General features: G+C 30.8%; 2 protein-coding genes across 2 annotated transcripts; both read right to left on the bottom strand.

Annotated features, from left to right (window-relative positions):
* Positions 1 to 12,121: 12,121 nt before the first annotated feature.
* Positions 12,122 to 18,707, bottom strand: TRIADDRAFT_60910 (uncharacterized protein; the record flags this gene model as incomplete). The annotated part of the gene is made up of 11 exons (XM_002116818.1): positions 12,122 to 12,207; positions 12,326 to 12,496; positions 12,586 to 12,682; positions 14,163 to 14,330; positions 14,465 to 14,571; positions 14,734 to 14,853; positions 14,985 to 15,158; positions 15,303 to 15,518; positions 15,918 to 16,090; positions 16,972 to 17,107; positions 18,692 to 18,707. The coding sequence occupies 11 exons, from the start codon at positions 18,705 to 18,707 to the stop codon at positions 12,122 to 12,124; spliced, it is 1,464 nt and encodes a 487-aa protein (XP_002116854.1).
* Positions 18,708 to 20,804: 2,097 nt separating this feature from the next.
* Positions 20,805 to 25,964, bottom strand: TRIADDRAFT_60909 (uncharacterized protein; the record flags this gene model as incomplete). The annotated part of the gene is made up of 11 exons (XM_002116817.1): positions 20,805 to 20,932; positions 21,038 to 21,065; positions 21,188 to 21,261; positions 22,470 to 22,563; positions 23,460 to 23,627; positions 23,789 to 23,895; positions 24,017 to 24,136; positions 24,248 to 24,427; positions 24,548 to 24,754; positions 24,933 to 25,105; positions 25,765 to 25,964. 11 exons carry the CDS (start codon positions 25,962 to 25,964, stop codon positions 20,805 to 20,807), a joined length of 1,479 nt encoding a protein of 492 aa, XP_002116853.1.
* Positions 25,965 to 27,311: the final 1,347 nt, after the last annotated feature.

The raw sequence follows: 27,311 nt of genomic DNA, 5'->3' as shown, positions 1-27,311 counted from the left end.
TTATCTGAAAAACCGTCAAATCTTTAAGCTGTGCAAAGTACTCTCAGATAAAGCAAGAAATTAAAGATATACTAGGATGCATCACATACGGTAGTCCATGATAAAGTAAATAACTGAAATTTTAGATCTCTAATATGCATCGTATCCAATATCAGATTTTCTGGCTACAACTTTACCTCAGGCATTTTAGCTGGTTCTGGTACATTATTTAAATTTTAGCTTAAAGACAATAAAATAGAAACAATTTAAAATCACTAAATTCAGTCTATTCCATGCCTAGTTCAAGTTATAATTACTAAAAATTATAATGGGACACATTAAAGCTGTTTCTTTCTATTCTATTTTAATTCTGTTCCTTTTGCTTTCATGACGTTAGCATTAATCTCTATAAAAACTCTCAAACACTTAAAATGCTTTCTAGCTTTTCCTAGTGAGCTCATTGGGATGCAAAGTTCGCTACTAACCGACAGTAAATTTCAAATCAATATTGTTAATTTTGGATATGCATTATGTGGCCGTACAGCACAAGATTTCGGCTTCCATCGTATCTTGAAAATTCATCAAGACTTTAAATTATTATATGGAATACGGCAGCGTACAAAATACCATACTTAAGAAAGATGTGTTTGTAGTATCATCAATCCAGTTTATACCTAATGTATCTCATGTTTCCTTCTAGACATTGAATATTAACTAATTTTAATGTTGTAGCGCACCTGTAGGATACAATTGATCTATTTTCCGTCATCCATTTGCACCATCATAAATTAATTGGATATTAGTATTCCGCTCATGTTGTCCTATACTCAGATCAATCTTCCTTAATGCTGTAGGATAAAGCAGATTTATTTCACACATTGTTTACACCATAATAAATTCATTGGGTACTGAACAGATTACTGTATTCACTTCGTTTTAGACACAGATTAGTGCATTGAAAAGTGTGCTGTATATTGATCAATCTTATTTTCTTAATGGTTGAGGGGCAAAGGGAATAGTGTATCATGGTAACATTTGAATTTTGCATACGCGTATATCATTCAGTAACAATTTATTTTTTAGGGTAAAATCATGAACTACAGTATATTAATAGACTGTCCTTGCAAAGCTGTGCAGCAAACGGCCAAGTTTTACCCGCTATTTGCCTTCACTTAGTTAAACAGTCAAAGTTGAAACGATTCATGAAAAAAGAGGGTTGTAAACGTAAAGAAAGAGTAACTGATATACTGTAAGTGATTGACCGTCATGATAACTTTTTCGATACATCACAGGTATCGTAAAATCATTCATTGGTAGATAATGATGTTCACAGTCATTAACTCAACTTCGTTGAGGTCAATGTAACCGCTTCTAGTTATAAAACTGCAATCGTATTGATCGCTATCTTCAATGTTGTCGATGATTTCGATGTAAATAGCATCACCCACGAATTGTTCTTTCAAAGCTTTGCTTCCACTCATAGTACAATTGGCAATGGTGTATAAGTTCAATATTTCGTTAATAAACGCTTTTTACTTTTTATTACTGTTACTTTAGCAATTACAACCTCATACAGTACAACAACAAACCTTGGGATTGGATTTTCATTATCTGGTTGCATGCATGTGATCGTCTATCATGAATGAGCAAAATAAAATAAATAAAAATGATCCGGTCTCTCTTACTAAACTGTAAAAGGCTACAAAATATTCTATTCTCCTCTTGTAGAATAGTATTGAGGTATAGTAAGAGAGAAGTAGAGAAGAGTAGAGTTGAATAGTAACGGTAATTTGTATTGAATGACGATTGAATAGCGATTTAGTGTATAAGCCTTGCAGTGTATTGGTAGTTTTAGTATATGTATATCCGTATAATAACCATACGATAATCAAATCATTGCATTCGATCATTGCATATATGTACATATCCATTCCATAATAAATCGCATTGTCGATCCCATAGTTTTGTATAAATCAGAATAGTCTTTCTTAAAGATCTGCAGTTGTCTTAAAAAATTGACATCAACGTCAGGTTTTCCTATTTAAGTTAATAATAGCAATTCCAATTCGTTCAACATTTGGAAATAATTATGGTTTAGTAGTAGTATATCTGAATCTTGGTTCTTCTTATCTAGTAGAAACTTCCTTAGATTCCTACGTGAGTAATTGCCTTTCGTAATCAGAGTAAGTATGTAAATCAACACCTAATCTTTGCGATCTGGATTTATAGTGAACATAGATACAACATTTAGGCTATTACAAGAGCATTCTATAATTCTTTGCTAGGGCAATTTTCAACTCCGGTACTGTTGTAAACCCATTTCATTATATTTATTTAGGTTGATCCAGTTTAGATTTAAGTCAAAAGTTATCGAATTTGCTTCTACTACAAGATTAATTACAGTAGCAATGACTATAGTTAATCTAAAAGCGAATGAACTTTAAAGTCTATATTTCTGTAGTAATTTCTGAGATATTAGCTTTAAACAATAATATAGAATTAATCACTGAATATTCACTATATCTTTTATGGTAACTACCGATAAATATAATTAATGTAGCCTCGGAAAGCACTTCCAATTGTTACACCAATGTATCATCTAGCTGGAAAGGTAATAAAATCAGATGAATCAGCATAATTATTTCCTATTAAATTCAATTCGCACTAATTTCCTTACATGTGCGGCATAGAAATCGAACAACTATTTTCTACTGTTTAATCTGATATATGAACTTTGACGTTTTACATCTTGATTTCCGTTACTATAACTATACGATTTACAAAAATGATTTATTAACCTAGAATTTCGACTATTTTTTAGCACTATAGAAACTGAATACTAAGCGAAGTACCATTTATTGAGAAAACTACAAGACTTACCTGCAGTATAGCTGATTATTCTTTATCTTACAATTACCATGATGGCTGTAGTAACCAGCTGAGCGAGGGAAATCTTATAAAGGCAAATGACAGTATGAAATTAGACTTGCCTACAGCTTGGTTAATTTTTCTCTATCTTACAATCGCCATAATAGCCGCATGAACCCACTGAGCATAAGAAATCTTATAAATTTAAATTACAAGATGAAATTAGTTACGCGGTAACATTGAAAGTAATAGTTCGAATTTTGTGTAGACGTGTTTATGCTGACTCCAGTATAATAGCAATTTGCCGACTCATATGAAGTATTACTACAATATTTTACGATTGCTAAATATAACAATTAGATTCGCTTGTTAATTCTTTCTGAATTCTGAGCTACACTAAAATTCCACCATTATCTTACTAAATTTCATTATAATTTCAAATTTCTCTCCTCCGTTATTGATATAATTGTGCTGATATCTGTCATCATCACTATGTGTGAGCGAATCGAAGATTAGAAAGGATGCTAAAATCTGTAAAAATGACTGACATAAGAGCCAACTATAGAAGTGCTTGCATTGCTTATTAACATATATAAGCTGAGGATGAAGCTGGAAAAGTATTTGAATACGCTAATGTGTGTTGAATAGCAGTATAAAATAGCATCGAGGTGTTAACCTTTAATTATTAATTTTAGTACGTTTCGGAACCTCATACTTTCACTTTAGAAACCCATTACGCAATTTACCTTAATTATCCACTTTAATATCATCGTTATTAATAAATATCACTAACGAAGGTCATAAATATGAAGTCTGAATACGTTTTACGAAATTGTATTACTATCAGAATGAAAGACTAAATGAATATTTCATTTTCTTTATCATAATTTTTCAAAATGACTATATTTTATGCAAAAATTTAAAGTAATTTTCAATTGTATCCTGTGTAGTACTCATTTTTATCTGTCTCCTAAGAATTTAATTCACTATGATTTTCGGAGAACTTGCGTGTTTATCACATTCCCTTTGATGAAGCTTGAGATACTATTTCGTTTAAACCTGCAAAAGTTAAGGCTACTGTAATGATTTTATATATTTGCAACATTACTAATACTCAGGCTACATCAATTTGATTTCCTTTTAAGGTGGATTGAAAGCCATAATTGAATCAAGAATTACTAACCTAAATACTGTCTTTAGGCAAAAGCAACAAGTAGTTCAGTAAAAGTTTAAATTAACAGTCCGAGAAAATTTTGCGACATTGTTGGTAAGTACGATATGCTAAGCAAATCAGATTAATATGAAAACTCTTCAGTAATTGCAATTTTAAATAAATGCCAAACCATTTTATGATACTGCAAAGATGTTCAATCAATACATCTATATTTCAGAATACCATATGTCTTTTCAGAAATTTCAGAATGAAATGATAATTATGTTATAATTCCACGGATGATTAAATTACAAAGGCTAACATACTTCAATATTATATATTCACAGGACGCTATCATTATTTATGTTGCTTATATCCCTTTTCTTGTACTGTTCGAAATCATGAGGTGAGTACATATAGCTTCATAATGCGAATTAATACTTATAATAACTACAATTATAAATTAATGTAATTTACAAGGACTAATTTATTTTCATAAAAATAAATACCATAATCCGACCAAACATCTGCTATACTTGCCTACTGCTTTTCTATTAGAATGCAATTTAATTTATTGCGTTTCAGATTCAAACAACAATATCTACTATGGTAATTAAATAATTCGATTTGTGGATATTACACCTGATGGTTTCATGCAGGTTGCAAATTTGTGAAACTGTTGTCGCTTCTAATAAGTTCCAATTTTAGACTTTTAAGAATTTGTGAGAACTTGTTACACTAGCAAGATCAGCTCCCAAAGTTGCAACTGGCTAGCATCTGCACAACTATGATTGATTTTTAAAGTTAGAAAAAGAAGACATATAAGTACTTGACTTGCTTCTGTCATGTAATAATCTAATCTTCACTATTGCTATTATCTTCCTAAAATTACGGCAGATGCATGCATTTATAATTTCGCATACTAACTGTTATCAAAATATTTAACAAATCTTTTCCACTAAGAAGTTGGGCAAACATAACGATCAACAAGGCATTCAACCTATCACATCTTAATGAAAAATTCGTATTATAGGGCTTATAAGAAAGAAAAATTACGTACTATAATTTATTTCATTAGTTACATAATGAATCGACAAAGTATTATATCAAACTTCAGTATCTTAACAATAATAATTTAGAATTACCAATATGAATATCAATCTAAATACTTATCTCAAGAATAGACTAATCACTACTTATTGTTAGAAAGCCCAAAATACGGACTTTTTTGATCTCTATAACCTTTGTTCAATTTATTTAATGGACTCATTCCGTACTGCTAGCGAATTAAATTTAGAAATAAGATTTTCTCCCCCTTGGGTTTACCTATAACTTTCACTGACATATTAGCCGCATTCACGTATTAGTCGAAATGGTGATGGCTAGGTAAATTCATTACCAACGCTTAAATCTGCAGTAGTTTAAAGTCTAATTTTGATGGAAAATCACAAATACTTTGTAGGTAAGGACATTATTCACTATAAAATATGCTGGTATAATATGACAATTTATGTAGTATTTAACTTCATGTTGCGTTCATGAATATTTATAGATAGTGGATTTACAGTATCGATTTTATAAAATATACTATGAATAAATCCTGAAAGCAACGTAAAATTTGCGGCAATGTTTATATAACGTATAAACATATATATGTGCTCGATCATGACAGCTCAGCTACGCAAAATTGGCTTAAGGAGTCAACTGTTATCATACATGCTAACATATATTAATTAAAAGCAATTAAGATCAAATTTTCTAACATTGTGCAGTGCCATAATTTATGACATAACATGAACAAATGTGTATTATTCAAGGTGATATTTTTATTTGAAAATTTTTTAAAATATAGAATTACCTCAGTAGTAGACTACCTTCAAAATTTAATTCATTGATTATATATAATTATTAAAGTATCTTATAATATCTTCAGATGAAAGTATTAATCAAATAGAGTAGATTACTATAACATTTGTTACAGCGTTTCAAGCTATGAACATGTCTTTTATGTGAATCTATTTAATTCAAAGTTACTGTAATAATCTGGTGCGAATCTATGTACAACAATTTAGACTAAATCGATATCGTAGCTAGCTAATAAACTATTTTGATTATATGAGGTTGCCGCCATATTTACTTATTACGATTACAGTAACATCTGCTAAGAATTATTTGACAGGCGGATAGAATGAAATGACAAATTACTATAGGCGCTTATCAATGGTAGAACATAAATCACAAAACTTATCCAAAAGATTATTAGACATTTTAATTTTTAAACTCCGTATATGCATATATAAGTAGATGATTATATGCTTCAATATTAATTAGGCATTTAAAAAAATACTTTTATAGCGGATGAAATTAATTCTAGTCTACAGTTATGCGAATTATCAGTGATTGAATTACTGAACATCACTGCTGATAAACGATTAATTTCTATATTTTAATTAATAATCAATTCAGTCAAATGCTAACTTTGATACATTTTCCACTACGAAAATACATTTAGAAATAAGTAATAAATCTTGGTTCGATACCGTAATTTTTAATTAAATTTTGATATTGCCGTTAAGTTAACACTAAACTTAATGTATACTTTTGCGTGTTACAAAGGATTTTAGAGCAATTTAAAACTCTTTATCCCTTACGTACGGTCCTCCGAGCCACCAATTAGTTGAAGAATTAGCAGACGCTGAACAAGAAAAGCTGCGAGTTAATCCTTTGTAATTACCAAAGTAGTGGACTCGAGTGCTTCTAGATGGCCAACCATGAAAACTAGATGAGTTACAACTTCTGTTTGTAATAGATAAATGACTTCGCCTATCACTTTTGAAGTAAACTTTACAATTTTTGCAATATGATTTAGACATTCTTATATAGTCTACCGTTAAACAGCTACCTGAACTGCCTGATAAAAGGACATCATTATTACACTTTAGAAATCTTAAAGATTCCCTGTAGTCTCCTACAGTCGAAAGAAAATTGAAATTACATGTAGCTCTAACGTAGCTGGATACTCTGTATAGAGATTCCATCCTGCTTTTAGATATGCGAAATAAAGATGAGTTAAATTGACATTCATTAGCAGGATAATCATGTTCAAAACCTATTTGATTATCTGCTGTAAGAGATTCCGCTAAAGTCATCGATTCTATTAAAGTCCAAGCAAATCCTAGATCCGAATTGAAATCACAGTATGTAGTAAATGGGCTGTTGAATTGGTTGTAAATTGTAAACAGTCCATTCCTGGCATCTCGATCACGTTCTTTGATGTCGATGCACGATCTTGGTTTAGGTTTAATGTTAACCTGTGTCATAATCTGTGATAACATAAAATATGTAAAATTCAATATGCAAATGTAAACCGTTTAAAATATTCTCGAGCTATTGCAGAAATCATAGCATACGTTCAATATCATTAACTTACATTTGGTATGGTTATTAGTAGGTACAGAATAGCCCTTTCCATAGTATTTGAATTATTATATATAAGGCAAATTGATTTAGAGTCGATTAGTTAAAATAGAACTCTGGATAAATCAAAGCAGCTGACAAGGAAAATTTACGACTAAGGTTTTATTAAGGAGAGAATAAATGCAGATTGTAATCAAAATTGGCTCATATTAGACTAGTTTTTGGCATTATAGCATATTTTAAGGTAAGATGCTGTGCAAAATTGGCGACTGAATATTACAATGAGAAGAATAGCACGGCCATAATTCGATTATAATCCTACATATGACAGAATTACTGACTTACACTGTTAACAATTTACGGAAAATCTTTGTTAGATGGCGTGCTGAGAACTACCAATTCTAGGCGTCTCTATGAGGAAGCAATTGATTTAATAAAAAGCAATTCTTTGATAGCTTCGGAAAATTGCCATTAATTAACATGCTACGAGCTACAAACTTTACTAAACAATATCCAAAGATTTTTAGTTTTAGGACCTTTAAGAACTTATTAATGCTATTATAGTAGGTCCTACAAGTTGTAGCTAAGATATTTTAATATTTTTGATCAAAGATATAAGTAAACGAGTTTAACGTTTCAATTGAAAGAAAGCGATCTGCTAAAGCAAACTTTACGCTAAAATTCTGATCAATAATAGATTTAGTTTTGGAACTAGATTTTCTCTATTTATAGTATCTAATTCAAAAAATTACAAAAAGGCTAAATTTAACATGATAATATATACGATGAGGACCAATTCTGTTTGTAGTATTACTGAAAATTCTGCTCCTTAAATCTGGTTAATGATTTTATGACGGTATTCAAGGATTATCGTTCTAAAATCTGTAATTTGATAAAACGAGTTTGTACTGAACTATAGCAAAAGTTTTTCTTGCCTAGTTAGCTTAGTTGTGGCTAGGTTACAAATAATTAAGCGTTTGTGGTTAAATTGATATAGCCGTCAGCTTAGCGATCTGGTGGACCTCAATACCTCTATGGAGAATAAAACTGATATCATCGAAAAGTTAATCAGGTACAAAATCTTATAATTTGTAGTTCTAAAAACTAATTTAAATTATCATGTATTCCTTATATTATTTGATACTATGATTGGTCGACGCAAGATAACTCTTTTGTGAGTTCAGAAATAATGTTAACTTCAGTTTATAAGTATTTGCCTTCTCTCATACTTTAATTATTTTTTACCAAGTCGATGAGCCTGTAAATTATATAAAGACACTAAATATCGAATGTTGTTGGATAGTAAACCTGAAAACAGGAATGAATTGGAAGTTGATTTTCTGTAGAATTAATTCCTAACAATAAATTGAGTTTCTATGGAAGCCATTAAAAGTTATTTAGAAGGGGATTGCACAAATTATCCTGCTACTGATTTTATGATTTCATATAGGTACTAAAATGATTGCAAGGTTTAATATTACTCTGATTTATAAACTTATATCACGAAATAAAACTTTAGAAATATATATATTATATATTATAATCCAAGAATCAAGAATAAGCTAACTAATATCAATATTGATTTGAATCTCTGGATGCACATTGCATAGAATCAATTGTTGGATTTCTATCAAAAGTTGTTTAGAATAAACTTTATCAACTGAATTTGTCGCTGATGCCAACTTCATTTCGAGATCGCCGGTACTTCTAACAAGTTCTCTTAATCAGTCTTCAGCACGAAATTCTATGAATGTCGACCAAAATAGTTTTTGATAAATGGCTATTGGTATATTCTCTAGTCCGAAGAATAATGGATGTGAAATATGTGCAATATAAAGATTTTGAGCTAATTGTATAAACTATGGATTGAGGATTATAGTGGTTACTCATTGAGCATGTGTTGGAGGAAATTTTAGCAACGAAACACCATCAGAAGTACCTATTAATGAATTTAGAAAATTATACTAAAATATAAAAGTTAGACTATGTTTTCTTACCATACCTTAAGCTTCCTTATCTTAATTTAATAGATGGAAGTAACCAATGCATAAATAGATGTAAATATTTATTTATAATTTTTTTATGAGCGTAAAATTGAGACATAATAAAATTGATATGAAGCACCAGTCATCAATGGCATAATCCTTCTCAAACGATTAATTGCTATAATATATTCAACAATCTCATAGATCTCATCATCAATCTCAATCTCATGGTCACAAACCAGCTTCGTGACAAGGATAACGTAAAACAAATCTCGAAATTACTATAGTCTCCGGGATTCAGTATCCCTTAACTACCTCACAAGAATTTAGACGCCTTTGATTCTACATTAAAACAACTAGACAATTGAGAACTGCTTTATTCAACTATCTGACGGGCTTATATACCCTTCTACAGCAGCTAACATTCACAAGTCATCTTATAAAAATACTTGGGTGAGAACATCTACTAACTAGTTTTTCACAGTCGGACTACAATATGTCCATTCACAGAATCATTTCAGCATACATTACAGCACAGCAATAAATTTACTGTAACACATTTATAATTAGAGTAATTCCTATTGTAAGGAACTAGATGTAATATATTATTATCACTATATTATATTAACCAAATTTAGATAACTATTTCTTCACGGTAGTTCGTACCGTGACACTCATCTTTTCATAATATTATTATCAGCTAATAAATCTCGAGGTAATTAGCTAATTATGTTATTTCTTTTAAATACATTTCTTTCAAATAATGCTGTAAAGCTAAAGCAAAATTACTACTGATTTCTAGCATTTCTCATAGAAATACTTCTGATCATTAATTCCCTATATCATCTATAAGATCCACCTAGCCATCAGCTAATAGTAGAGCTTGCAGACTTGGAACAGTTAAAGTCACCAGTAGACTTCTTATCATTTCCAAAGAATATCTGTGACGCTATAATTATACCATAGTATTCGGTCGTTGGAACTGAATTATTTGGTGATATAGCTAATCTCGCCTCTTTAAGTTAGTAAGTGGCGTTCTCCGCAAGGATTGGCGTGTGTAGACTACTTTGTCACTAGTGGTGTGTGACATACTGTTACCCCAATCAAATGAAAGTTTACAATTAGCATGGAATTCAAGATCCCAGAATCGAAATAAATTAATACCTCTTATCTTTAGTTTTGCAGGAAATTTAGCTCAATTTATATGAAGTGGCAAAGAAGATGAATCTGGAAGTTCTCTAAGATGTCAAACAAATCATCAATAAAATTTTCAATATGTCGGTGAACTACTTTACGTGAGATTTTACCGCAGCTCATGTTTTTTATTTATCTTATCGATCGCTGATCAAGTTTAAAGCTGATATTACATCAACTAACGATCACATTAGGCGATAAAAATTGTTAAGATTATACAGCTGATGTAAGCAGGAATATTAGGAGTGCGTGATATCGTTACTACCGAAATGTAGTTTTAACCTCTATATGCAGTTTGGTGTTAATATTAGACATTGAGTTAAATAATTAAAGTCATAGGTATGTCATCATCGTATAAAAGAAACTGTACAAAAGTAGTTAGTTAATCAGTCCAGTTAATCGGTTAATTCATTGATGATTGAGCAATACTCCGATAAAAGCCGTTAAAATAAAAGTTCATTGTTTATATTACGATACTGTAGGCCAACAAATCTTCTTTATTAATATTACTTTATTTTTTCTAGCACCATACAAAGCCCTTTTATCCTAAATAATGGTTACATATTCTTCTAAATATGCGAAAGAATGATTAATATACTCTTATAGTTAATGAAAATATTTATTTACTTAGTGCTTTGCACTTCCAATAATTGCTTAAATATCTAATAACAACTCATAAATTAAACATATCGAGCTAAATACAACAATTCTCGGTGAATACTGTAAATATCTTTCAAGAATTGATATTTATATATTCTTATCACTTAAACTTCAAATGTAGCCTTAATAAAAAGATACGCAGGAATGAATGAGATAACAGATAGCATTACTTGGTCAATAATCATGGATCAAAATTTCTACTTTATGACCATATGTTCGTCATTTAGCATTCAGCTGCTTTCAAGGGATTAGAATAAAATTTAATCATAAATTTTTACAATTTATAACTTTTTAACAACTTTTAGCACATGCATAACATCTTTTTAATGTCGATATCCAACATGATTTTTAATGATTGAAATATACGGTATCTTAAACTGATAAACACAAAGATTTTCCAGACTGTTAGAATTTCTTGTTGCTTTTAAGTACAGCATTTGCTTAGCACTACTTGAATATTCAACATAAAGAAAGAAGATTGGTAAATTATAACAAAAATTAATATATCTTTCTTTTAAGTTATCGCATATACTGACATAGAAATGAGTGATTAAATAAAATGCATTTATTCTATTTATTGCAATAAAAGCGATATCAATCATTTTCGTTGACAGCAATATCAAAATAAAGCAAATGGATCATGAAAATATTTGCTATAATTTGTGACACCGTCCAATTTCACTCATATAGTCTCACAATTTAATTCTTATAATTAGATTTTATTAATATTACGTAAGCCTATTTGCAGAAATATCCAAAAGTATGGTGGTTTCCATATCACAATAGCAGAACTAGGTTTGCTTTCCGTACGCATATTTAAACTACAGTATAACTTAAACAATCTGAGAATTGCTATATTGCTAAATTAAGTCTGCGTAGAAATGCTTTCAGATTGCTGCTGGCTCATTAATATAACTTCATTATAGTCAGGAGGAAGATTAAAATGCCGCACTGAAACGAAATTGAAAGATTAATGGACATTTTATAAAGGTAGTAAACAATTTCTTACATTACTTGAACATTAACATGCAATCCTACAGCAATCTATTATAGCCTATTTCATACCCACCTCGGGGATGATTAAACCTGAACCTTGCATTAGATAGATTATCTGATCCTAAATTTAGGTTGGCTCTGGAATTTAATTTCTGGCGTCGACGATACAGCAAGTAGACAACCAGTGTAATAGGAATAATACTCAGAAGGGATAAGGCTATGATTAGCTTTACGCTGTTGTTTTCTACGAAATAAATTGTTCATAATAAGAATTATAAAGCTTAGTTTCATTTTGAATTTCGATCAGGCAGAAAGCTAGAACAAATATCTTACTAATTGCAACTTGCGCTCCATGAACCTGCAAATTACTCATGCCGAAACTTCCATAATTCACAGACACATATCTAGGCATTGCGCAATAAATCTCTACCTATATTAGAAATGAGTCAATTATGCTAATTTAAGATGGTGTTATTATTTTATATTTATTAAACATACAGTTAGAGTAAAATTACGCGTTAGCAAAAGTATTTTTCGAAGTCATTCCTGCTTTACCAAAGAATTTTCAAAACGTTTCACTATTTACTTAGATTAATATTTAAAGAAATCTTTATAGACTTTCAATGAACATCATCAGTAGATCGTTGCAACTTTAAAGTTTGTAAAGAACTGAGAAATTCATTCAGTTTGTTTATTAAAAGTATAAAAGCCAAGGGTCCCAAAGATAATAAAAGATATTTGGTTTTATAAGGAAACTAATGTAATTATTGTTAATCTTTTGCTTGAATATGTAGGAACTTATCGTTGCAATTTAGCTATCTGTTACTATCAGTATAAGTAATGATCTTTTCATATGCTTCATATGAACATTAATATCGGCAATCTTTTACTATTTTAACCGAATACAGCTCGGATCGGTTTGTGATAGCTAATCTTACAGCGCTAGTGCGTAGTAGTACAGTACATCTGTTCTTATAATATTTAAAGACCTGTACAATGTTGCCGCTGATAATATCGGGATACAAATTCCTGTAGTGTAATAATGTAAAGATGTCAATGGGTTAGGGTTAGGGTTAGGGTTAGGGTTAGGGTTAGGGTGGTACATCTACTAACGAAATACTTCACAGAAATCTATAGCTGTAAGCTCATTGAAAGTTACCACTCAGCATTGTTGATAACGACGCAATGTACACTTGCACTACATTATAGATTTAGAAAAAAATATTTACTGTAAAGTTTATTTTAGATAAAAAGAGCCACCTAGTCGAAACTCATAATTATACATGCGTCTATCGTAATAATGTATAGCTATGCGTTAATATTGTCATTAAATTAGATAAATTTCTATCAGTACTGTAGTACAGGAAACTTTACTAATATTGATACATGCAATTGTCGGTAACTCCTGGTAGACTACTGAATATTCGCCAGATATTACATTACGATACTCGTTACTGCTTAGCAGTGCATGTCGACGGAAATGAATATCGTTATAGTCGAACAACGAAGCAGAACAAACTTAACAGAATTTGGTAGAAGCGTATGAGCTGCAGCAGCATTTAGATCTGAAAGTAGTACTCGAAACTAAATAAATTAAACTAAGATGAAAAACACTTTTTATATTTGCGTGAATGTCACAACCTAATCTTATTATATGGAATGAGATAAAATATACTGTGTGGTCGTACCAAATGTTTGAGTACATCCAATAATTAGGATTTATCTAATTTGTAAACCAGCTTCTTACCGGTTTTTAGTGTACTTTGATAACAAATTTACATCTGTTTATTTAATATTTTAGTTGCGGTAATTAAATACGTATGTGCTAACATATATCTATTTTAATAATTAGGTGCTAATCGATTCAGAAATATACATCTAGTCAATCTGACAAATTTTGTTCTATTTACCCTAAATTCCTTTTTAGCTTTGAAACCAGTTGAAATATAAGTTTCCCATGTTCCGCCAACTTTAGATAATTGGGTACTAATGCTTGTATATGCCTTTTCGTCTATATAGCGGTACCGAAACTCTAATATGCTGCGGAAATAGTAAGATTTAGAGGCAGAAAAGGAGATCTGAAAAAATAGGTTTTGTTCGTCATATGTAAGGTTATTAATAGCATCGACGAGTAGTATAAGCGTACAAATCGGAAGTTAAAATATCTTTAACTATTTAATAGAGTGTCAAATAAAATTCCTTGCAAACAAACATAGATATTTTTGCCACTCGATGAGCTTATCAGTGTTGGACTTGTTAGAGTTCCTTGAAGTAAATATACTTCCTTTGGTGACTTGTGCAGAAAGATGAAAGGCTTACCTACATTATTACGTTGCAAATATCGAAATTTCAAGATTACTGTTAGCCAAATCTATACAGACCAGGTATCTAAACACTTTCATGAATCTATCAGTAATGATTATTCAGTTTGCATTATTTAAAAAATGCGAATTTATTTCAATACATGCATCATTAATGTACCTGACTTTACATAACCACCATGCCCTTTTCCTCCGTTCCAAGACCATAGCCAGTTTCCGTTTTTCATCCAACCACAAAAGCCATAGCTAAAGTCGCAATTAACGGGTGAATTGCCTGGAACTAGACAATTATTGAAGTGAAATATTAATGCATCATTAGTGGTGATGATAATGGAATCCTGTAATGTTTTAATTTGATTCTATAATCACTTAATAATCTGTGTAAACTGTTAAGGTCAAAACAATACATACACTTGAGATTATGGTTTTCAGTCTTGCATTTAACTGTTGCAGGACCCATGGATTGCCAGCATGTTCTATAAGGATGAATCCAGGTTAAACTACACTGATCAATAATTTCTTCGTCACCTTTACACGACAATGATGTGATGACTGCGGCTTTATACGTAGTACCATTAGTAGTACCTATATAACAAGAATCGGTAATAGTATTAATCATTAGTTTATAAAATAATTGAGCTAGGCTATGATAATCATTAATTCTAAACGCTTATACTATTTACATGGAAGTAAATATCATTTTACAATTATAATTTATAATATTAGTACCTTTTGCTGAACTTGCACTTAGGAAACCAAGCTGACGACAAATAACGTCAGCGTCTGTTAATGTCCAGTAGCGATCACAGATCGTTCCTTCCAGGAGTAAATTAGCTCTCGTTACGATAACTGTTCCTTCTGTCTTTGACAGTCCATTATGTAAGTATAAGCCATAGTTTGAGTGGAATGAACTCGCCCTTTTAGTTCTTAGCTGCAAATTACTTGCTGTAATCAATATAAATTTATAGTATTTAACGTGAAAGATAAATGGTCGTACTTTTATTGATCAAAGCAAATTTTTGGACTTTCTCTAACAAATTAATTAGCTATTTTCAATTTAAATATTGGTTGTATGGTACCGCGATTAATAAAAAATTTAATAGAAATATAATCTCTAGAATTCTATTTCTTTCAAGTATTGGCAGTATTTTATTTATTCAATAGAAGCTTTTATTGCTTGAAATTATACACTGAAGCCATATTTAAACAGATTTCATAGTTATCATTAATTTTGAACGTTTCTAGGCAATTCTGCTTATGACTAGTTTACGCTACTCGAACTAGTATTATTGCGTAGATAACTTTTCAAATCGGAAATATATGATAGAGATTTATCAGACTTACCTAGATTTGCAGTTATGTTGCTAGTAGATAAATTGATTAAATCTTTAAGTAGAAATGTTTTAGAGATGTCTGATCGAACACATCTACCAATTAGCTGTATATGACTTTTTTGGGCAAACTTAATCAATCGTTGTAAGCGAACATCTTCACAAACGAGCTCCTGTTGTAAAATTCTTTCAAAATATATATAAAAATTATCATCGATTAAAATTTTTGTAATTGGCTCATTTAATAAGTAATTGTAACCTTTAATCATATTTATCGCAGATATGGTTTAGCTAAATCGGGTTTATAATTATTTAGTAACGATTAATATCAGTTACAAAATTGCCCAGTACTACCTAAGCGTACGATCAATAAAATTCAGTCAAAATTAATATTAGATAGCATCAATTGACATAGGCAATCATCTCTTGATAATACAGTACTTTGACATGAAGAAGGGACTATCATACTGTATCTAAAATCATATATATATATCTAATTATTTCGTAGTCTTTCAGATGATCAGTTTGTCGCCATTAGCGTAGAAAATATATGATATATTCCTTCAATTAGTTAAATTTAAGGATGAGTCCTCAAATTTTAAAATATCATATTATCTTATCAATGCAGGGAACACTGTGTCGATAGCAGATACGACAATCAGATAAATTTCATATCCTGTATCAAATGTTTATTGTTGGCATGCAATAATTAATTAGCTTTTTCCAGTATAACGGTATGGTAGTCTACGATAATTAATTTTCTAACTGCTCGCCAAAACTGACAATAGTAATTCAATTATTATATCATGTCCAAATCTTTTATCTTTTTGCGAATGATATTCAACTTATTCCCAGAATAAATAAAACAGGAAAAGCTTTATAATTTTGCTTTACAAAAGATAGAACCATTATTAAACTACAAAATTGCTTATTTATGTTAATCGAATACCGTAGCCTACATTGTAACTAGAGGCTATAATTGGCTGATTGTAATTGATTTTACACTTCTTACGTTCGAGAATCACTGGTTGAACACATTGGTTATTTTAAAGATTACTTTTACTTACATTGATTTAGTATTTGCTGGTATATTTTGTAGATCATCATCCAGTCTTGGACATGTTACTTTCAGATTGTTACAAATACAGTTTCTAGGACACATAGTATTAGTAGCGGAACCAAACTCTTTCATAAATCCTTGTCCTACGACAAGATGAACAACAAGATTAAAGGCCAGAATAGCTAGAATAAGGTATATCTTGAGGTATTTTGCCATTTTTAGCTTGAAAAGACGTTGGGGATGAATTTCAGTGTTGTTTTAGGATAAAAATCATGTTAATTTTGTCATTTCGAGGTAAAAATTTCGCACTAGTCAATTGAAAATGGACTGTCATTCCAGCTAAAAAATATAATTACGAAGACTGAATTACTTTACATCAGACCATCTGTTAATTACTATAAATTAATAAAATCGTTAATATTTTAAAAGAAATGTGTTATACTGCCAAGTTCAATTATTAATAATGTAATATACAATAACTACTGGTAGTAAGTAAAAGAGAATAATAATTAAAATCATTTCATCTTTTAGGCTAATGTATGATGTTTTTAGTAATTTATTTAACCTTTTGTTATTTTGCCATTACTAGGAATATTAACATAAAAAGAAAACATATGCTGCTACTTTGTGACCATATAAATATTATCTTGTACCAAAAGAACGGGTGCACTCATAGCTATAATTTTTTTAGAGCCTGTGATGTTAATTACGCCACAGGCCAAATGTTACTTTAAACTTTTTTAATATTAATACCTTATACAGATGTTTAAAACTTTTCTACCACGTTGTTCAAGATATGCTGATGATTATGCAAATAATATATACTTGCTTATGTATGAAATGGCGGTAACAAAGTTCGAATTGCCTGAACTTCAGTAAAAAAGGGATACTATATAAATATAGACATTTCTTGCAACCAGGCACTGAATGGTACAATCCATTTGCTATCTTGACAATACCTGACAGTAATTGAAAGCTTTCATAAATATGGATGTATTTCCATCACAGTTGAAATTTTTAATTTGAGTTAGAGTCTTCTTTATTATAAGGGTGTAACGAAACTTAGTATTGTGATTGTAGACCTTTAGCTACGTTAGTAAGATGTCCGGAAGCGTAGCTTTCTATATTTATCTTAAGACGTATTTGGTAGCTCGCTACTATGGACTGTAATGGTAGATTCTATGCTAATGTACAGATAACTATATACGGTAAGGTGTTGAGTTACTATTGAGGCTAGATATAAAAATAGAACCATAATTCATATATTCGGATATACTTAGTTTACTGTACTTTGACTGCTAAGAATAATATCTGCGGAAATACCGTAATTGTTTCCATATCGGATTAATGATGGCCCGTTGTAAAATTTTGTTACTAATAATAATTTGATTATATGTAAATTAAGGTAGAATGTTGCTATGCTGATTGTAGCTGTGGCTGTGGCTGCTACGAAATGAATATAAGCTGGCAACTTTAGACTATTCAGTTCGTTCTTTCTAGAAGTCCTTCAATAGTTGTATTCGGCTAGAGCAGAGCTGTGTGTAGTTAGTCTTTGTATTAGATCTAACAAAGTTCTAATTTTCTACAATTTTGAAATTTTCGTGATTGACTTTTATCACAAAGGGTAAACTAGATTTGTTGCTTATCCGATTAATTATCGTTATCCAATGAAATGCTAAGAGCTATCTAATTTACAGGCAGAATATTTTTTCATGATCCAGAAATACCTTTCAAAAGGCCCATGATTCTGAAATTTAATTCTTCAATGAAAATGTTTGTTTTGATTTTAGATATAGTGTTTGCAATTTGTCAAAATATTGGTTGAAAATAATCTGGATTATTTAAGTACCAAAGCGAGCGTAATTTTTCGACTCTTAATAATTGTTTAGCGTCCGTCAATAAATTTCGCATCTATTGTGACTATATATAACTTCATTTGGTACAAAGTTTTATTTCTATTTAATGCTTGGGTTTTACAACCCTTTAGGTTCGCAATCGTCTAACTCAAAATCTGAGTTATTAAAATTGAGCAAAATTCTAACATGATACAAGATCAGGTGAAGACAGTGTTTAACCTTAAAAGTATCGTTTATTAATAGAAAGCTTGACAAGGGAAGAATCTGCTTTTCTTCCCTTATAATAATAGTCGAAAGTAGCTAAGTTAAACCGGATGATCGACTTCGTCTCCACGATCACAATTCCATATTATCTAACAGTTATATAAAGACATTACTTTAAAACATCACTTTTTATAGCTGTCTACTACAGCCATATACACATAGTATGAATAGTATAAGTAAGTACACCGTTTTCATCATAATTGATCATAAAATTACCTTATAAGCGTAGTAGGCTACCCTAATTCTTAATGCTGCACCATACTTCAATTACTACTGCAATTAGCTGAAACTACTACATTCTGCTATTCAAAAATTGAACGTTGAGTGCTTTAAGTGCTTTTACTGGCCTTTTTATATCAGATTATTATGATCGCTATGCTAGTTCAAGTGATCATTACTCACAGATTCCCCAAAAATATTTTAATTGCTAAACTACATAGCAATAATTCCTGTAAAACAGCAATACCGGTACCGATAGTTTCCAATATAATTCTGCAATCGAGTACTTCAAAGCACACTTTTGGGCTTTTTGATAATGTTCGCTAGCTTAAAATAATTAAATAAACGAGCTAAAGAAAGTAACATTTGTCTGATACACAGAGCGATGACTGATATCATTGCAGAACTTTATTGTCATATATTCTGAAATAAACTTAATAAATTCTAAATAATGGTATTTATTACACTTATTCTATTTCAATTTTGGTCTGTGCATATTTTGATTCATTTCCACTTAGATAGTTGCGAATATTTGTTATACATCGCTGCTAATTTATTTACTATCAGAACATTCTTTAACTTAACATTATGTTGTGCTGCCTATCTAGATTGTATTTGTTGAAGGAGTGTTTCGATGATTTTTGCTTATTATAACGCAAAGATGGACCTTTATTCATCTTGATTTATGGCACTTAATAGTTGCAAGCCGTTACGTTTCATAAGAATAATCCAAGAGTCCCACAATAGTTACTAACTTAGGATAATGGCTAGAAATAAAGTCAATCTTGAGGGACTTAAGAGCGACTCAAAATTACATAATTACCATTAGCATACTATAATTTTAAAATCTCGAGTATCATTTATTTTTTTTTAATAAAACGATACATTTAACTCAGTAAAGGAATATTTATAAATGCAAAGATTTAGTTATTATTTCATTGCAAGGTTTCCTAATGATCACGACAGTAATAGCAATATTCTCTTACCTGCGTTTAGTATCTGCCGGCACAGGAAACCTATTAAGTGCGCAAGACATTTGCATTTTGAATTTCGTTATTATTGCTTGAACTAGATTTTGGACAGGCAAACGTTGAAACCACATTTGCGGAACTAGCTTAAGTAAAACAAATTATTAGAAATACTGACAAACTACACAAATTGAATAATAAGGACATAATATTCAGTTCAGAATTAAGTAACGATGATCTGCAGTGAAACTGAATAAGGAAACTTACGGCTTACACCTCTAACTGCTAATATTATTTGTTGCAACCAACTTAAATTTAGTTTGCTAGCGTAATTACAACTTTTTTAGAGTAATCAAATATTATATTGCAATGGACTGATAGATTGGCTAACCTGAACCCGCCAGTTAGTAATTAAGCAAAGTAAATAAAATTCGAGATGATAGAAACAGTATGTTATTCATGCTTAGAAATCCGTGATTGCAATGGATCTGTAGTCCATAAGATTGTAATAAAAGCGTCTTTAATCCTTATCATCAAATATGCGTTGCATCACTGCAAAAGTAGTGGTGCTTAATAGTACTATCTGATCCAATAGCAAATCTAAAACCCTTGCACTGAGAATGCGAGCAGCTAGAAATCATCATTTGCTTTTCCTGTGAGCCTGTTCAGTAGTTTTGTACGATTAGAAACCAGTAAAATCTTACTTCGACAGAACGTTCATATCGTTTGCTTAATTTCTGTTACTCATCGCGACAGCACATGTTACCTCTATCTTCGAGGGTTAAGATTTCCCTCTATAAAATTATTCGCAGTTAAATTACAACTACTGACGACAAAGTACTTTACGGATTGATACTAGACTAATTACGATCGTATATATAATGGTTCTGATTTTCACGAAATACCTTATTCATACCCTTAAGTATCGATTTCGATGGCACATTTTGATAGGAACATTATTTTTACTTGCTTTTCTTAGCCTCGACCATCCTACACATTAGCATATTTGATTATTCGATTATGGACAATATCTCTGTGCCCACCGTAATAATTAAAATAGATGGTAAGAAATAGTGTCTTGGTAACGAAAACTAAATAAAATATTTGTGATTTGCATTTACCCTAGGTGGATTTCATCATTATCCTAAAAAAGTAATGGAAATAGGCCCTTTTAACCAACATTAAAATAGTAGTCTAAATCAATGGTAATAGCTTAGAACTATTCATTGATGAGCTTCTATAACTGTTCGACATAGCTAAGTTTGTAGTCTAAAAAAATACGGCAAGAAGATATTGTAGTTGTATTTATTCATGATATCTCTGGTAATTATACATACTATATTGCATGTTGCCTTGATATTACGTAGTCTTTATTTACTGTAAACGTAAGATATCATTTTGTAGGGTTACACATAAAGTACGATATTTAACAATTACAACTTGAAAATATCAATGTCTAATTTATGCTATATTTCCATTGACTATTTCATTATATAAATGTAATATATTGCACAGGAAAAGCATCTAAACGATTATAGTTTCTCATTCTTCCTCTGACTTCATCATTAATTTCTTTTAACTTGATCCCAAAGCTGTATCATAACTTGGTGGCACAACGGTAGATCCTTAAACAAGCGATTTAGAAAATCTGTCACTCTCTGAGTATTTCATTTTAATTCTACTATTTATGATACAAGTAATTTAATCTGACAATAATTACATTATTTAACCTTCTTTACGAGTTGTATCTGTTGTAGTTGATTGACTGCATTGCGTGGGAAAAGTTTTTGTGCTTCGCTTTCGTCTACTTAATCTGGTAATTGTAAAGAAAGGAATTGGCGGTTTTGCTGTCTTTTTTCGATATAGGCGATAGCCAAAGTACAATATAATCACACAAATAATGCAAGAAGCAGCAGTAGCCAATACTATGGTCAAGGTAGAAGTGGATGTACTGTCTGAATAAGATGAATAAAATACAAGAAAGGAAAATTATTCACCTTGTATTGAAGATGAACAAGTCTACTTATAACAAAAATGTTAGATATAAATTATCCAATTTTACTGTCCTTAGAACTATATTTGGTGCTTCACAATTTATCTCGATAAGTATCAGTCGTAAATATAATTATAAAAAACTTTAGATAGGTACGGTCTGTAGTTTTAATAAGCTGTTACAGCAGACCAGCCAAATTATTTACCTGGTACTATATTAGCTCCATGTACTACTAAATTATCTAGAGCGACTAGCCCAAAGTCGGATTTAGATATACTTGCAACAGAATAAATTTCAATCTATAATTTTGAATGACATTAAATATTGTTAAAAGTGCATTATTTCTCATAAAATATCAGTAAAATTACACACCATGATAGATTCAAATTCTTACAAGAATATTATTTAAGAGAGCTTAATTAAACGTATAATACAGCTTTCTTTACTTTTGTGAGAATTTATTCCGCTCACTATATTAAATTAATGCAAATGTATTAGAATAAGAATTCTGATCGGTCAATTCCAGAATACGAAGTCTCGAAGGATGACAACAGCAGTAACTTATAATTAGTTGATTTTAAAAGCGATTGAAGATATACGAGTGCATACTAAGGATTTAATCATGACAATGCCTATTAGGTAATTATTGTATACGCTCTTAGATAAGCTGTATTTTTCTGTGATAGCAATCTAGCTTGATTTAATTATCAATATTCAAGTAGACATAATAAAATTTCTTGGCATAGTTAGTGATTAAATATCGTTTAAGGAATATTATTTTCCATATATTATCAGCATAGTGTGACTTCCTTATAACTTTAAATCTTTCAAAGAATATCATTAAAGGAGCTAAATAAAATGTATACTACAGCTTTCTGTATATTTGTGAGAATTTATTTTGCTCGCTATATCGAATTAAAGCCAATATGTTAGAACGAAGAATTTTGATAAGTTGACTACAGAATGCAAAGTCTCGAAATATGGCAACTACAGAAAGTTACGATTCGATGATTTGAAAGCAATTACTATTTGTCAGTATCGATTAAAGGAATTAGCTATCATGTTGCCTATTAAGTCCATTTCGATTAAGCACCTGCATACGTTGTATTTGCCAAATATATCGATTTAGCTTGATTTAAAGATTGATATACACATAGCTATAATGTTGCTGGCATGGCTGCTGCCTATATCTTACTTTGAAGTATGTATCCGTTTCGAATTTCTCTGTTTCAAAATTTTGCCAAGTACTGTTAGATCTAGAGATAGGCGTTAAAAGCTCTGTTGAACTGCCTTCCTGTACGCGCCGAAACCGAAATTCAATCTGACCAATTGCTATGCCATATTTTAACGCTCGGAAAGTGATCTAAACAAGATTACGATAAATTGCAATTTAAGTAATATTTAAACCTTTATCGAATAAATGTTATAGATTTTACCCTCAATTTTACTGCAATGTTGAATTTAATGATTGAATTAGATTCTAAAATAAACTAAATTTAAAATTAGGTAATCATTTCAACTTACATAAACTGGCTTTCCTGCGTGTGCTTGTTTTAATACAGGACTTACAAAAGTCCCATGTAATGCAGGGTTCTCGTCCATATTTTTGTAGATAAAAATAAAAGGATCATCTATAAAATGTTGAATATTCAAACTAAGCGAACAGTCACGTTTGAATATTGTCGAGAACTTTTAAATATTATAAAATATCGAATCTCTCTTCTTGTAAATGCTCTCAATAATTTGACTTACAAAGTGGTTTACCATCTTCTGATACTGTGTAGCCGCGCCATAACCAATACCAATTGCCATTACGAGTCCAACCACAAAATCCTTCATTAAACTGGCAATTAATTGGGGAATTTCCAATTACTAAACGGAGTTGAAAATGGCATTCTCAATACAAAGAACAAAGCGAAGAAATCACCTTGTCGAATTAAAAGTAAAAGGACAATATTATCGATTACTAGGCAAAATAATTACATTGTTTATTAGGATTATCAGCTCTGCATCTAACTCTAGCAGCTCCTGAAGATTTCCAACATGGTTGAGCAGGTTTCACGGTAGATATATTGCAGTGATCAATAACACTCTGAAAGACCGAGCATCCAAGGTTTGTGATTAGAGCTTTGTAATTATTGCCTGAGGATACATGCGCCAAATCTTGAAATAATTATAACATCCAAATAGGCAAGAAGTAAAAATAGAACTTCTATTTTCCGCATATAAACTTGTTAAAATTCATAAAGGATTATGCAATCAATCTTATGGTTATTGACATACCTGAACTGAAATTTGCACTAATATAGCCAAGTTGACGACAAATAACGTCTGCATCATCATTTGTCCACTGATCAGCACAAATTGTCCCTTCTTGATCCAGTTTAATATCTTTAATAAGAACTATACCTTCTCTGCTAGACTGACCATTCACTAGTGAGATCTGGTACCGTGATTGAACCAAGATTTCTCGCCGATTCCTACCTAATGCTGAAAGATTGATAAAGTTTTTAACACATATTTAAATTAAGAGCTTATCATCTACTTCATTATAGTCGTTAGAGTAGAAAATGGCTCTATTATACGCAAAGAATCGACTAAAACTTATTCAATTAAATGGTTTATAGCTATTCTATACCGTACATTTAATCCAGTTGATTAAAACTACCTTGATTCCTTAAGACTTTTTCGGATTGTGAATCAATAAAATACTGTACAGGAACAATTTGCAATGTATCGACCCGATGACATCGACCAATAATTTCAATTTGCATTTTCCTGGCTAGGTTGACTAAATTAACAATTCGAGTATCTTCACAAGAGAGTTCTTGAAAAAAAACTCTGTTAATAGTTTCAAAAAGTACATTGGTCAGTTCAATTACTAATTCTATATGATATTTTTTAAAATGAACTTTTGTTACAAGATGTGAAATTAGAAGATCGATGATTTGAATTGCACTGCCGAGAGCAAAGAAAAAATTTTAAACATATTGCGATAGCTGTAATAATCTTAAGTAGGCCTTCAGTAGACTAATCACGAACGTATAGCAGAAAACATAATCATAGTCCTGTAGATTCTTAACGGACTGAGTGCTAATATTCATCTCGTAATTCATCAAAACATGAACAAAAATTAATGATTTCTTAAATCGATACTAGTGCCAGATAAAATATTTGAGTGACTGATTTAATTTTATGATGTAGGGTTAAATTAGGCAATTTTACTCTAATTTTCGAATTTTAACGACATTTTCTTGAACTCAAAAGATACGATCACAGATCAAAGAAAGTATACTAACATAAATTTTATGCATTATTACTAACTATATGTAATTAAGATTGTTTCAGAAATGGCTTCAGGTCGGAAAAGTCATGCTAGTTTTTATTAAATGAAGCACATCATGATAGTCAACATAGGATACTAACTGTCTAATAGCTCAAAAATCTAAGCAAAATTGTCAATGCTTTATGTAGTATAACTATATTTAATGATCACTTACAGGCGTTTTGTGCCTTCTGGTATGACAGAGATGACTTCGTCAACCTCAGTGCAAACAACATCCGTATTTCGACATGAACAATATCTTGGACAAGGGCCAACTAGCTCTTGTTTGCCCGCACTTTCTCCCCGAATATGGCTCCATGTAAGCTGATAGAATAACAGTAAAGTGATAATAAGGAGATTTCTTGTCAGTGCCATCATCTTGATAACTTTACCGAATCTATATTACCAGACAGAGAATGAGCAGGTTTAAATAAAAATTAAGATTTAGACACACCCTTTGGAATAAGAGGTAGCAATGACATGATATCGAATATATAGCTCTTGTGCTATAATATTTCATGCTACCTAGAGAAGATTTTGATACAGTAGGCTACGATAATATAGCCAAATTGTGGGTCCAATTCTTGGTCCGTGTTCAGACTTATTCCTAACCGCAAAACATTATTGTTTATTTTCATTGAGATCATATTGGAACGAATCTGACCATTAGTAAGGATTCTATCGTATAATTAGTTCAAAATGATCGGCGATTGTTTTAAAAAATTTATTATTGCAATCATTTACCAACATCCTCTACGCACGAAATTTCATAAATTTCGCGACATTAAATGCAGAACGTAAAATTCTTCAACTAGGAAGAAAAAATAATAAATAGAACCAGATCTCCCTTAACTTGCGTGGCTCCAGTCAAAGTTAGTATGCGGATGGTCCGAATTTATAGATCAATGGATGTTAGCAAAGCCTTACGAGCCAGTGTCACAAAACAGCTTTCGTGATCGTACCTAAACTACTCTATCTACACTTATGGTTCTCCGACTAACTCCGGAGATCCTCAGTAAGGGAAAACTAACTTATTTCTATACTATAGTAATCGAGTCAAACGATAGGTACAATCACAAATTGCTACTAGTTATACGCAAGGAGAATCTAGCTCCGTAACAGCCAGTTAGCAATTTTTTGGGTACTATTAAAAGAAATTTAAACGCAAATACAATCATATGAATGAAAATAAACTATAAACAAGTATTACGTATAATAGATTCCTAAATTTTTTCAGGTATATTCTAGATAAAAAGGATACCTTTGATCGTTACAAGGGAATAGAGTTCTTTTAAATGTGGTTAACGTCGTATATTTTAATAATTGAATAATCAACAAGTCTATTTCTTTGATGTTAAATAAATTTACATCTAAGCTGGTATATATACCATAAATAATTATTTGATGCTATTTTCATACTTTGAGCATCAAATAGCTACAAACGGAGCTCAACATTCATAAACGAAAGAATTTTGAGTCATTCCAATATATCATCACGACTGTGATGTGATAACTCAATGGTGCTTATATAGATTATTATAGTCTATTTGTGGTAATTGGTAAAAACATAAGGGCAAAGCAGCGGATTTTCAGCTTCTTCATGGTTAAATTCATTTAATTTTATATAGACAACAGCTAATTAAGATTTTTGTTACATTTGAGGTGAGACTAGACTTACTTTATTTAGCTAGGTACACAGAAAGATGGCTAGGAATGATTAAT

Source organism: Trichoplax adhaerens, genomic scaffold (assembly GCF_000150275.1).
Source record: "Trichoplax adhaerens TRIADscaffold_18 genomic scaffold, whole genome shotgun sequence".
Classification (NCBI taxonomy): domain Eukaryota; kingdom Metazoa; phylum Placozoa; class Uniplacotomia; order Trichoplacea; family Trichoplacidae; genus Trichoplax; species Trichoplax adhaerens.
Note: the sequence above shows the minus strand (reverse complement) of the source record. Positions and strands in the feature narration are given on the sequence as shown.